We start from the raw sequence: 13,299 nt of genomic DNA on the forward strand, positions 1-13,299 counted from the left end.
CATATTTTATCTATTTTAGGAAGCATAAGATGGTGGGAGTTTGGTAGGTTTTTGTTTTGTCTCTTTCTTGTTGTTACCTGCTATCCATAGAAACTGCTTTATATTTACCAAAGAAGCTCCGTCTGGGATTTTGAATTTTTGATTGTTCTCCAGCATGTGTTTATAGTTCTATCACAAAAGTTATCAATGTGGGCTTTATTTTTGTTATTTACACGTTGCATTTTCCAGTCTTTCTCATAAGATCTTTTTCATTCTTGTGTTCTTGTGTTTTAGTGCTTGTGTTACATGGTGGGTGCTCAGGAAATTTAATTAAATTAGACCGGACCGTAAATTTTTTTCAACTTTGGGGTTATTCTTATTAAGCCATGCCATCTGCTGGTTCCCTAGTGTATCTGTCAGTCAGCCTGAATTCCTGTTGAATTCATGCTGAAGCATTTGTGAGTTCGTGTGTTGGGCAATTTTCGCACGTCCTTCCACTTCCTGTGGCAGGTGCTCTTCTTTCATGGAACCAGCAGCGAGTTCTTTTTCCTCCAACCCTCTTTTACCTGTTGGCCACCCTTAAAACCCGGAAAAGTGGAGTTTCCATTTCGAAGCCCTGGAATGACCAGAGAAATATAACTGGGCATGCTCAGTAGGTTGCCTTCAGTTGGAACACTAATATGTCTTGAGTGTTTGTCGATGCTGCTTGTGTCGGGATTGCACACATCAGTCTCCCAGCTTTATATGGGGAGATTGCAGCCCCTCCCACCCTCTTGGCGCTCGGTCTTTTTTAATTTTATCCGTGTGCCCAATTTTGGAGCCAGCCTTCCCGAATCTCTTGACCAATCAAGAGAACACACATTGTTGCCTAAGAGACCCCGGATGCCAGTGAAAGGATTTATAGGTGGTGATTGGATTACTGGAAGGAAGGGCGGGGGCTGGACAGAGTCAAAGAAAAGGCTGCCATGGAAACACTAGCGCTTGAGGCTTGAAGAGGGAGGTGAGCTGAAAGAGGTGAGAGCTATGGGCAGTGCATGAAAAGGATGGAGACTCTTTTCAGATCTCCACTCTGAGATCCTCATGGGCCTCTTACAAACCTTGTTAGTGCTCCTGGGGATAATATTTTGCTCCGTTTCAACTGCAGTTAAAATGCCAGGTGCTTCATGCTTAGGAAATTAAGAACAGTTCATTATTTCTGTGCCTATCAAACACTAACCTGTTGTCGTTAGTGTAGTTTTTGCTTTGTGTCTAACTAGTTGGATAGAAGATGAATTCGTATTTAAATCTAACCGTACTTTATTTCCTAATAATTTCCTGATAATTTAATTACCTTCGCTAATGATACTGCATTGCACAATGTGTGTTGGCAGAGAAATTCAATCCTATTCTGCTCTGTAAATTCCAAGTAAAAATCCAATAATCCTGAGTTTAATTCCAGTGCTCAAGTCATAATGTTCTGAGTTTTATCCTACATTTCTATTAGTTTTAATCTTTAAACTGCTTCTTCTCCACTATTGTATTCATTCACTCAGTTGATTTGACAAATATTTGAGCACCAATTATGTAGCACTGGGATTAGGATTCACGTGAACAATGTAAGAAAACCACATGAGGAAAAAGGCATCAGAGTTCTGTACTAATTGTTTTGTACCAAAGTTCAGTGTGTCTGGGTAGATAGTGCATGGGGAGGGGGGTGAGAATGAGGCTGAAAAGGTAAATTGAGGTAAATTCATAGTGGACATAGACTTCCGTGATAAGGAGCCTGGTTATGCTGTAGCTATCAGAGAGTCTCTGAAGGTTTTTGAACTGAAAAGTGATATAATCAACTGGTATTTTTTTTTTAAGATTTTATTTATTTATTTGACAGAGACAAAGAGAGCAGGCAGGGGGAATGGCAGGCAGAGGGAGAAGAAGCAGCAGGCTCCCCACTGAACAGGGAGTCCGACATGGGGATCCATCCTAGGATCCTAGGATCTATTATTTCATTAGATCCTAGGATCCTGGGATCAGCTGAAGGCAGAGGCTTAACCTACTGAGCCACCCAGGTGCCCTTCCACTGGTCTTTTTTATTTTTCTTAAGGCTTTATTTATTTATTTGACAGACAGAGATCACAAGTAGGCAGAGAAGCAGGTAGAGAGAGAGGGAGAAGCAGGCTCCCTGCTGAACAGACGGCCTGGCACAGGCCTCGATCCTAGGATCAATCCCTGACTGAGATCATGACCTGAGCTGAAGGCAGAGGCTTAACCCACTGAGCCACCCAGGCGCTTAACCCACTGAGCCACCCAGGCGCCAATTTCTTCCTATTCATTCAAGGAAAAGTTAAGGCCCAACATCCAAAGACAGCCATTAAGGTGGAAAGAGGTCACACAAAAAACAACAGGAAGCTTAGATGTGGGAGGAGAGGAAGACAACTTGCTTTGTCTTGCTGACAGAGTGGGGACAGTTACTTCTTCTGTATGTTATATAAAAATGTCTGTCTTTGTAATAGTCCTAAGTGTTAATGCCGTGAACATGTGTGTGCATGCAGGAATGTACACTGCTCATCTTCTGGAGTGGAAGGAGGGGGAAGAAAACACAAAAGGATAATGACAAAGCAAGAGCAGGACAACCCCATTTGAATGCTTCAGCAGAACTGTATTACCAAGAGGGCTGTATGTCCTGAAAACCATGATGATTGAAAAAAGGCTAGTTCAAATAATTTCTAACTGTTAGGAACCAGGCAAAAAGAAAACAGAAAAGAAAAAGAAAACTGTTAAGGCCCAGTGCTGGGCCTTAAGGAAGCCCAAGAGAAGCTACTTTGTCTTAATTCAGAAATTGTGCCTAGCTTGTTTCCTCCACAAACTGGAAAGTTCTCAGCTTACAGGAGGAGTTTTTCACCTGGGGTGAGCAAAATTTTATGTTCATGAGCATTTTTCTAGGGAAGGGATTCATAGCTTTCATCATGTTTTTAAAGAGTTTTATGGCCCTTAAAAAAAAATTAAAAACAACAACTGGTTTAAAGAGAAGAAAAATCAAACATAAATAACAATACAAAACAAAAAAAAAATGTGATTTTTAACTGAGCAGATCTAGGCTTAAAGACCACACTTTGTATCTATAATTTGCCCACTCACACATACTTTTATAGCTGCCAATTAATAATACTGTAATGAAATAATTTCTTGTACATTTTGCAATTTGGCTAACCATGTGTGACTCAGGTAATTAGGTGTTAGAGGTTGGGAAGAATGTGAGTGCTGATGTGAGTCCTCTTTATACCAGTGGTTTGGTGGCAGTAGGCAACTGCCAAGAAGCAATTGGGTAATGATGCCCCTGTAGTTTTCAAACATTGGCTTTATCTTCAGCTATAACTCAAACCTGAGAGAGAATATTACCTGTTAAAGGAGAGCCTCAGAGATTTCAGACCTAGCTTTTGGGGGAATCCCATATCAGCCAAAAAGTAATGTTTTCTTTTTTAATTGCCCAGTCTTTGCTGCTGTATAGTAATTTTTGGAGCCCATAGATCAGGGAGGCAAGCCATGGCTTTAATATGAAACCCACCTTTAGAGAGGAAGGAAGGCAGTAGCAAGTAGAAACTCTGAGGATATAATATTGAAACTATTGGGGTGCCCAGGTGGCTCAGTCATTAGGCATTTGCCTCCAGCTCCGGTCATGATCCCAGGGTCCTGAGTTCAAGCCCCGAGTCGGGCTCCCTGCTCTACGGGAAGCCTGCTTCCCCCTCTCCTACTGCCCCTGCTTGTGTTCCCTCTCTCACTATCTCTCTCTGTCAAATAAATAAATAAAATCTTAAAAAAAAAATTTTTTTTGCTATGGCCCTCCAATAGTTTTGTTTTGTTTTTGTTTTTGTTTTTTAGGATTTTATTTATTTTTTTGAGAGAGAGAGACAGACAGAGAGCATGAGTGGAGAGAGGAGTAGAGGGAGAAGGAGAAGCAGACTCCCCACGGAGCAGTGAGCCTGATGTGGGCCTTGACCCCAGGACCCTGAGATCATGACCTGAGCCTAAGGCAGTTGCCCAACTGACTGAGCCACTCAGTCATCCCCCTCTGACGGGTTTTGAGGCACTCTGTCAAATTCTAAGAAAGGTTGCAGGGAAGTTACTAGTTAGTGAGACTGCCCATCTGTCAGGCACTCTGTTGGACCCATTTTCTACAATCCTTGAAACAGTGGTTGAAGGTAAATGCAGATAGATCAAAAGCTCAGATAGACTGAATAAGTTGCAAAATGTTATACAGCTAGTAAGTTTTAGAGCCAGGATCAAACCTGTATAAAGTAAAAAGTCTTGTATTTTTTTTAATGTAAGCAAATATAATATTTACAATGTAAGTAAATAAGCAGAAAGAAGAAATTCATTGCAAGGATAATCAGATAGCTTACCAAAAATGGGCAAGAAAGGATAAGGGGCTTCTGAGGGGTAAAGCAGCAGCAGCAACTTAACAGGGCACTGGTGCTATTGTTAACAACCACCTCAGCTGTCAAGTTAGGAGGAGCCAGCGTCAGTCCCACTGGTGTAGCTTGGTCTCATGACCAGGTCCTGGCTGGGGAAGGAGAGATGACCTTGATTAACCAACCCAGCAGATTCTAAACAATAAGGGGCAAGTAATTCTTCATGGAAATTGAAGTGTTTTAATCAAATAAACAAAGACATAGACTGGGTACCTAAAAAGAGCACCTTTCCCCCAGTAAGCCCAAATATATCCATCTCTAAAGGCTCAGATTTGTCCACTACACTATTCTACTTCTTAAATATGGTATCACGCTAGAACCCTTGTTACTTAGGTATCACAGAGAGGGGAGGAAGAAAGACAAGGGACCAGGATGGAGTGATTTATATTGCATTATGATTTTATAAATTAAATACTTCTTTCTGGCCAGGTGGGTATGTTCTTAGCTAGAATAATTTAAACAGACCTGATCTGATTTCTAGTTCCACAATCTACTGTCTGTCTGTATAAACTTAGGCAGGGTGTGTAACATCAGTGAGCCTCATTTTCTTCATCTATAAAATGAGCTAAAACCCACCACCTTCCCAGATTGTTATGAGCTTTAATTAAGCATTCCAATAAAGTGCCTGACCTATAAAATGTTCCCAGTACATGTTCTTCTCCCTCCCCAGTTCTCTCTCTCAGTGTACTAAAAGATGGTATGGTCTTAGTATTTTTAGTATTCTGAAGATCCTATGTTTCTTTTCTTCTGATAGGTATGGTTTTTCTTATGGAAGAATATTCTGTTATTTCATGATGGCATTTGCACCTCCAAAAAGTACAGATGCCCCCAAAATGCAGACAAAGATGAGTACCTGGACACCTCTAAACCATCAGCTTTTGAATGACCGGGTAAGTGACCAGAACTATTTTATATCTGTGAGGTTAGTCTGTGAGGAGTTCCCAGAAAAAGATTTTCTTGCTAGAATTGCAGTTACTGAATAATGCTGCACATTTAACCAAATAAAATGAATAAATCTCAACTGATGACTCATGTTACTCAGCTTCTCCTAAGAAGTTTATTTCCTATCTGCTTTCTGAGGAAGCACTCACAGAATAATACACCAGAGGATTGCAGAGGTGGAAAGCCGAGTATCATGCTGGGGTGTCATTGGCCAACCTCTGGGGATTTCTATTCCTGCTTCAGTTGGGGGCAGAATTTACCAACAGATCAGTGAGCTCCTATTATCAAACCCTTTATAAGGACCACACCTAATTGTCAGTAAAAAACAATCAACATCAATAAGACTGACCTCATTTTCTTGCTCCTACACACCAGTTCCTCCTCCTGGTAAAAGGCATCACTTTACACCAAGTCACTCAAGCCAGAATTCATCCTCCTCCCTGCCAGCTCTGGGTTGGTATCTCCCAATTTACAAACTAATAACTTAGCCCATTACTTATGGCATAGAAGACACTACCATTTCATAGGAAAACACAAGGTTCTTGGGTCAGAGACAAAAATCTTTGTTACTCACAGTGCAGCAAGTGGCAGGAGCAACATGTTGGCATTGGTTCTCTTCGCCCACCGTGTCCCACAGGAGTGCTCCAGAAGGCATGGAAAAATACTACACACACCATGGGTTTGCATGACAACTGAGAACAGTGAGCCCAGGGAGTCCTTTGCTTTTATAGTAAGCAGTAACAGTCTGTCCTTGGTCCCCAAGGGAGATAGCACCTCATTACTCAAGGTTGCCTTGCTCCAAATGTACCTTGGAGAAATGGCCCAAGGAAAGAGCAATGGAGAGCTGACCCTCTTGGTATTCCAAGACATTTAGGAGTGTGAGATGGAGGCCCAGGGAGATATGTCTACCAGCACCCCCTCACTTCCACACACAGTTCATTTCAAGTTCTAGAAGTCTTCCTCTTCATCTGGGCCCCTCTCCTTCATTCATCCCTTTGCCTTCAGCTTCCCATTGTTGATTCACATCCTCATCACCCTCACCCTTTGCCCAATGCACTGCTGTAACCCCTAGCGGGTTTCATCGCCTCTCTCCCGACCAATCCATCTTCTATTCTGGTCCCAGAGTGATTTTCCTAAAATACCAAACTAAAACAAGAAAAATAAATAGAATTAAAAGCTAAAATAAAATACCAAGGTCATCCTTTTGTGTGAAAATGGTAATAGGCCCTGCTCCAAAGAGAAGATTCCAAACCCCTACACGTAGCACTGGGGGCTTTTCTTAAGTCAACCTCAGCCAGCCTGTCAGTTCCAAGCCCTGCCCCTGCCTCCTCCTATCCTAGGCCCAGACCAACAAAGTAGCCTCCAGATGAGCCAGGCCCTCTCACACCTCCACTCCTTCGCTCCCCTTGTTGCCTCCCCTATGAGCAACTTGAATGTCATCTTCTCTGGAAAGCCTCCTCCTGTTTGCTTCTCTTTGCTCTCATCACTGTTTATCCACTTTCCCAGTCAGCTGTAATGTGTTAAGAGTTGAGATTGTGCCTTTTCTCTCTGTATTTCCAGTGTCTGGCATAGTTCCTGAGATACAAAAGATGGAGTCAAAGTTCAGCCATCCTCCCTGGGACCTCCTTCATGGAAGCTCCCCTTCCTGTTCCTACATCCCTCCTGGGTTTGACCCTTTGCCTCTACACTGAACAGATATGCTAACTACCCTGGGAAAACATGAGCATCAGTCTGACCCCTCCTGTTCAGTACTTTCCTGTTCTACTCCTCTGATGTGAAACGTGAGCAATCTGGTGAGAGAGAGAGCAGCCAGTGTAGTGATCGGAGTAGTGAGAAATAAAAGGGAGAGAGACTGAAAAGGAAAAAGATAAAAGAAGTGAGGAAAGAAGAATGAGGCATAGAATAAGAGGAGAGATCAGGAGAAACAAAAGGAAAGACAGAGAATGAGAGACTGAAATCCGGCCTTCATCTGGCCCTGAACACAAGCAAGTCTATGGAAAGCCCTTTATATTCAGCTCAGCAACTGCTTACTGAGCACCTGTTCATAAATGTTCTTGGCACTCCAACAGTTTATATAACGGCTTCTCTGCTTCCCCCCCACCCCCAAAAAACTTCGGTTTTTAGTTTTGAAATCTGTTTTCTCCTAGAATCGTGAAGGCTTTACACATACGTGAAAAAGTGACTTGAATTGAAATACGTATTTGTTGGATGCCTTGATTTCAGAGATTTTTTTTGAAAAATTAGAGGAGTCTAGATCAATTTAGCAGCCAGGGAGAAAGTATCTTTTTTTTTTTTTTTCATATGTTATTCTTTTATGTGACAGAGAAAGAAGAAGCAGGGGGAGAGGGGAGGCAGAGGGAGAGGGAGAAGCAGGCTCTTGCTGAGCAAGGTGGGGAAGGGCTTCATCCCAGGACCCTGCGATCAGGACCTGGGCCAAAGACAGCTGCTTAACCAATTGAGCCACACAGGCGCTCCATTGAAAAAAGGCTTAATTGCCTGATTTCCTGTTGCAGGTTGGTTTACTAGATAAGTAGACTCTGAGATTGGCATGTAGGGCTTCGACTGTGGAGGGCTCTCTGGACCAGCACCAGGGAAGGGAGGGGAAAGGAGGGGAGGTGGGTGAGGAGAGATGTAGAGGGGAAGGGACAAAGGCCACATGTTTGAGGCCTGGCCCTGTAGCCACCAGCCTTTATAATTCCACGGTGGGGCGCCTGGCTGGCATAGTTGTTGGAGCCCCACATTGGGTGTAGAGGTTGCTTAAACAAACAAACAAATAAATAAATAAATACTTCTACACTGACCATCTAGTAGGGACTACCTGCCCCTGGAAGGGCCTGACTTTGAATAAAGCAGAGCTCTCAAGTTCATGGCTGAGAGCCAACAGCACTCCCAACAGGTAGGTGAATAAACCCCAGGCAGTGAATCACAGCCCTCATCTTATCTTGAATTTTTAATAGCTTTTGTCTCAAAATGATAATTTCTAGAGATAATATTTATTTTGTTCTTTAGACCTCTCATTTTTATTTTTTAATTTTTTTTTTAAGATTTTATTTATTTATTTGACAGAGAGCACAAGCAGGGGGAGCAGCAGAGGAAGAGGGAGAAGCAGGCTTCCCGTCGAGCAGGGAGCCTGATGAAGGCAGGGCTCAATCCCAGGACTCTGGTATCATGACTTGAGCCAAAGGCAGATGCTCAACCAACTGAGCTACCCAAGCATCCCATAGATCTCTCTTGTATTTTTAAAGATTTTATTTATTTATTTGACAGAGAGAGAGAGAGAGATAAGAAGTAAGCAGAGCAGAAGGCAGAGAGAGAGGGGAGAAGCAGGCTCCCTGCTGAGCAGAGCCTTAACCCACTGAGCCACACAGGCTCCCCCTAGACCTCTCATTTTTTAAAAAAAAGCTTTACTTGTTTGAGGGGGATGCAGAGAGAGAGAGGGACAGAGAGAATCTTAAACAGACCCCCTGCTGAGCAAGGAGCCCCACCCAGGGCATGATTCCACAACCCCAAGATCATGACCTGAGCTGAGGTCAGGAGTTGGACGTTTAACCAACTAAGCCACCCAGGTGTTCCTAGCTCTTATTTTTTTTTATCAAGGAGTTATTTTGTGGTTTAGTTAAGTTCCAGTTTGTACTAAAATTATTTTTTAAAATTTGTGCATGTATATATACACATATGTATATGTAGAAAAATATATAGACCCATATTAAATTTGTATCCAGGTATACCAAACTATTTTTTTTTTAAGATTTTATTTATTTATTTGACAGAGAGAGATCACAAGTAGGCATAGAGGCAGGCAGAGAGAGAGAGAGAGGAGGAAGCAGGCTCCCTGCTGAGCAGAGAGCCCAATGCGGGACTCGATCCCAGGACTCTGGGATCATGACCTGAGCCAAAGGCAGCGGCTTAACCCACTGAGCCACCCAGGCGCCCCTACCAAACTATTTTTTTAAAGTAATCTCTATACCCAGTGTGAAGCTTGAACTTACAACCCCAAGATCAAGAATCACTTGTTCCAGTGATTGAGCCAGCTGGGTGCCCCAATCCCAAACTATTAATAATGGTTTCCAGGGGAGGTGGTCCTGTAGGAAGAAAGCTTTCATTTTTTACTTTACATAGTATAATAAAATTTCTAAAATTCCAAATTTGAAAATAATCTCAAAATTATGTAAATAAAAGTAAAGAGAAAGCAATAACTCTGGGAATTGAAAATTCTGGATCCAGATCACTGATACTTCCCTGTCTGACTTGAGTAAGTCACCTACTTTCTCTGGGCTTTACCATCCTCCTTATAAAATAAGTGAGTTGGATGAGATTACCTCAGAGGTTGTTTCCAGATCTAACATTCTGACTGTATAAAGGGTATTAAAAATAGACACCACAGACACAGCTTGGCAGAAGGTGTCCATACAATAATTGTAAGGATTTTTCTATACTTCTAAATAGGGCATGTGTCACCAATGATCAGTGTAATTTTGAGGTCCTTGTTTTTATATTTGTTTTATTTTTGTCTGTCTTTGATTCTGTAGTAAGATGTAAAATGTGTAACTATTTCAGTCTTAAAAAGGGTCACAGGATTTAAAAAAAAATTTTTTTTACTTAAATTCTAGTTAGTTAACATACAGTGTCTTATTAGTTTCAGGTGTACAATGTCATGATTCAACACCTCCATACAACACTCAGTGCTCATCGGGGTACAGGAACTGAACTTCACAGCAGACTTAATGCAGAGAGATTGAGGGGTGCCTGGGTGGCTCAGTGGGTTAAAGCTTCTGCCTTCAGCTCAGGTCATGGTCTCGGGGTCCTGGGATGGAGCCCTTCATGGGACTCTCTGCTCAGCAGGGAGCCTGCTTCCCCCACCCCCATCCCCACCTGCTTCTCTGCCTGCTTGTGATCTCTGTCAAATAAATAAATAAAATCTTTAAAAAAAAAAAAAAAAAGCAGAGAGATTGAATTCAAATTCAGATGCCTTCAAAGACAGCATGATCAGCAGGGGCAAATATAACAGATTTCAAAATAACTTGAGCATTTCAAATTTTGAGAGGAAGAGTGTTTTAAAAGTGGGCATTTCTTTGCCACCTAGCCATCTAATGTTTTAATTTTTTTTTAAGATTTTATTTATTTGTCAGAGAGAGAGAGTGAGCATAAGCTGGGGGAGGAGCAGGCAGAGGCAGAGGGAGAAGCAGGCGCCCCTGCCATCCAGTGCTTTAATTGAAAGTAACCAAGATTTCTTTTTCGAGACGTAGTACAGTACATGTTAAAAGGTGTTCTGAGAAAAAGCACCTTGTTGCCATTAACCAATCATAATTTTGGAGCCCCTAAATGTCTCACTCCTACATTGTAATGACGTCACACGGCGAAATATGTAGCTGCGCTGTCAACAGACTAAAATAACAACCGTAGGATTTTGACTTAACAGCAGGCTCCAAGTAAACTGTGATATAAACAAACTGCAGTAACTGCAGTGCTCTGCGAGGAAAGCAGACCCATTTTAATATTTCTGTTTTAAATCAATACTTTGTTTTCCAGCTCTTTAAGATGCCAAACCTGATTGCAAGTCTTTGGAATGAAGACTTGCTCCAAACCCGAGGCACTGATGAATAATGTGTCCCAAATTCTCTTTCTTGCAAGAGAAGAGTCAGACCCAGATCTGAGCTTGTCTAGTGGTTTTCCTCTCTCCCATTGGTCTCTACCCGGGTCTAGATGCCTCTGTAAGAACTGGATTTGCTTGGACCTCCTTAGACTTGGTTATTGGCCCTCCAAAGACTATTGCTTTAGGGACAGTTAAGCATTCGACTCTTGATTTCGGCTCAGTCATGGTCTCAGGTCTGTGAGATCGAGTACTGAGTTGGGCTCTGCACTGGGTGTGGAGCCTGGTTCAGATTCTCTCTCTCTCCCTCTGCTTCTGTCCCTCCCGACCTTCTAACAACAACAACAACAACAAAAACAAAAACAAAACCTCACTGTTTTAGCCTGAGTACACTCCCACTTCCCACCCCATTCCTTTCCTGCTACCTTCTCACTAACTATCCTTACCCCTCCAAGTCAATGCCCCTTTGTTTCCAATGCCCCATATTGTCACTGGGCACCATGATGGTCATCTCATCCTCCTTTGGAAAAGAGGTTATGATCTTAGGACTTAATATTTTTTCCTTCCCCCAACAGTTATTGCAAATGTAGGGCTGGATGTCAGGATGAGGAAGACCATAGTTCTAGTGAGGAACCAGTAAAGAGTTGAGCTGAACAGACGGCTTGGAACCAGTGATTCTTAAAAATTCATAAATGTAAGCCTTTGGGCCTCTGCTTGTCCTCTCTAAAATAAGGAAATTCAAAAGATCTTAGGGGTTCCTTTTAGCTCTAAAATGCTACGACTTTGGGGGCGCCTGGGTGGCTCAGTGGGTTATAGCCTCTGCCTTCAGCTCAGGTCATGATCTTGGGGTCCTGGTATCGAGCCCCACATCGGGCTCTCTGCTTAGCAGGGAGCCTGCTTCTCCCTCTCCCTCTGCCTGCCTCTCTGCCTACTTGTGATCTCTCTCTCTCTGTCAAATAAATAAATAAATAAAAATCTTTTAAAAAAATAAAATGCTATGACTTTTGAAACATTTTTGTTGTTGTTCAATCAGCAGGTGTTTGAGGGCCTGCCTTGCAACTTAGATTATAGAGAAAGTGGTTGTAATCCACATGGGAAGATAAAATGACCAGAGATGATGAGGGCCATAGCAAACTCTATAAAGCCCACGTGGAGCATGGTTTATAACTGGAAATTAGTTGGGAGGAGTTTGATCCCCTGGGCCTCTGAGAAGTACTGGAGCTGGTAACTTGGATCCAACAACAGATGACTGGTAGACTTTGGTTAGATAAAACGAAGAGTTCAGGAAATATCTGAAGCCACATTTTTAAATCTTCTGTACTCTATGGGTTCTCTTCTATTTTCATCCAGAAATCCCACATTTATCTGTTGCCATTATTTGAGAGTCCTAATAGCCCAGATGAGGGTTAATAGGGGGGCAGGGGAGAAAGGCCTTCTTTTTCTTCTTCTCCAATATGAGAAAAATGTCTACCTGTAAGCCAGGAGCAAAACTGACATTTCACTGGCCTTGAGGTTGTTTTGAACCAATTATTTTAACCCCCCTTTTGTGTACCCTTTCAAACTAGAGTTTGAGAGTCTAAAAAAGGAAGAAAAGCATTATCCATTAGAAGCATAAAACCAGATCATCATCCTTCTCCACAAAAAAGGAAAGAAATGGGCCTTAGTTAGTCTCCAAGTGGGAACATTCTTACAGCACTAGAGAATTTAGGCAGTGCTAAAAGTAAGGGGAAAACATCAATCCCAATTTTGAAAGCTGACAGAGGGCCTGAGTGTGGGGGGGAGAGAGACATGCACATCTGTTCGTGACTCCCTTGCTTCCTCTCTCCATAACTCCCTCCCCTGCTATTCTCCTTTCCTCATTCATTCAAATACACATATGACTGGTGCTCAGGAAAACACCTCCACACTAATATATAAATCCACCCACATTGTACTGCTACATCCATGAGAACATTACTTACCACAACCAATTCATTCAATCCAGCAAACAGGAGTACCTGTAATATGCTATGTACTCTACAGTAGAGATGTAAAAATGGCATGGTGTCTGTGCTAACGAGTATATCATAATAAGCCTGTCCAGGTAAACACCGAGTTGTGAGCCCAGAGGTACACATACACAAATTTCTAATCCCGGAAACATATCAGTACATGTACACCCACGATATGTGTACATGACAAAATATAAAAAACAGAGCTGCTCACATAAATTTCACGCATTCTCATATGATTGATATTTGAGAGAGGATCTCCATTTTCCTCTTTTTCCTTTGTCCATTTTTTCATATCTTTTCAAATTCTAAAACTGATTTCGCCTTACAGTTCCATTCTTATGTCTTTCCC

General features: G+C 42.2%; 1 protein-coding gene across 6 annotated transcripts in view; it reads left to right on the plus strand.

Moving 5' to 3' along the window:
- The first annotated feature begins 912 nt into the window (after window positions 1–912).
- Window positions 913–13,299, plus strand: part of FBXO16 (F-box protein 16) — a 53,688-nt gene continuing 41,301 nt past the window's right edge. For 5 of the 6 annotated variants that reach the window (XM_059372568.1, XM_059372525.1, XM_059372543.1 and 2 more), the window contains exons 1-2: window positions 2,513–2,862; window positions 5,179–5,314. In XM_059372568.1, coding sequence (XP_059228551.1) covers window positions 5,216–5,314 — 99 coding nt within the window. In that variant the 5' untranslated portion in view covers window positions 2,513–2,862; window positions 5,179–5,215. Of the gene's footprint in view, window positions 994–2,512; window positions 2,863–5,178; window positions 5,315–13,299 lie in introns of those variants that run through there. The other variant, XM_059372534.1, reaches the window with a different exon arrangement.

The sequence above is a fragment of the Mustela nigripes genome, chromosome 1, assembly GCF_022355385.1.
Source record: "Mustela nigripes isolate SB6536 chromosome 1, MUSNIG.SB6536, whole genome shotgun sequence".
NCBI classification, from domain to species: domain Eukaryota; kingdom Metazoa; phylum Chordata; class Mammalia; order Carnivora; family Mustelidae; genus Mustela; species Mustela nigripes.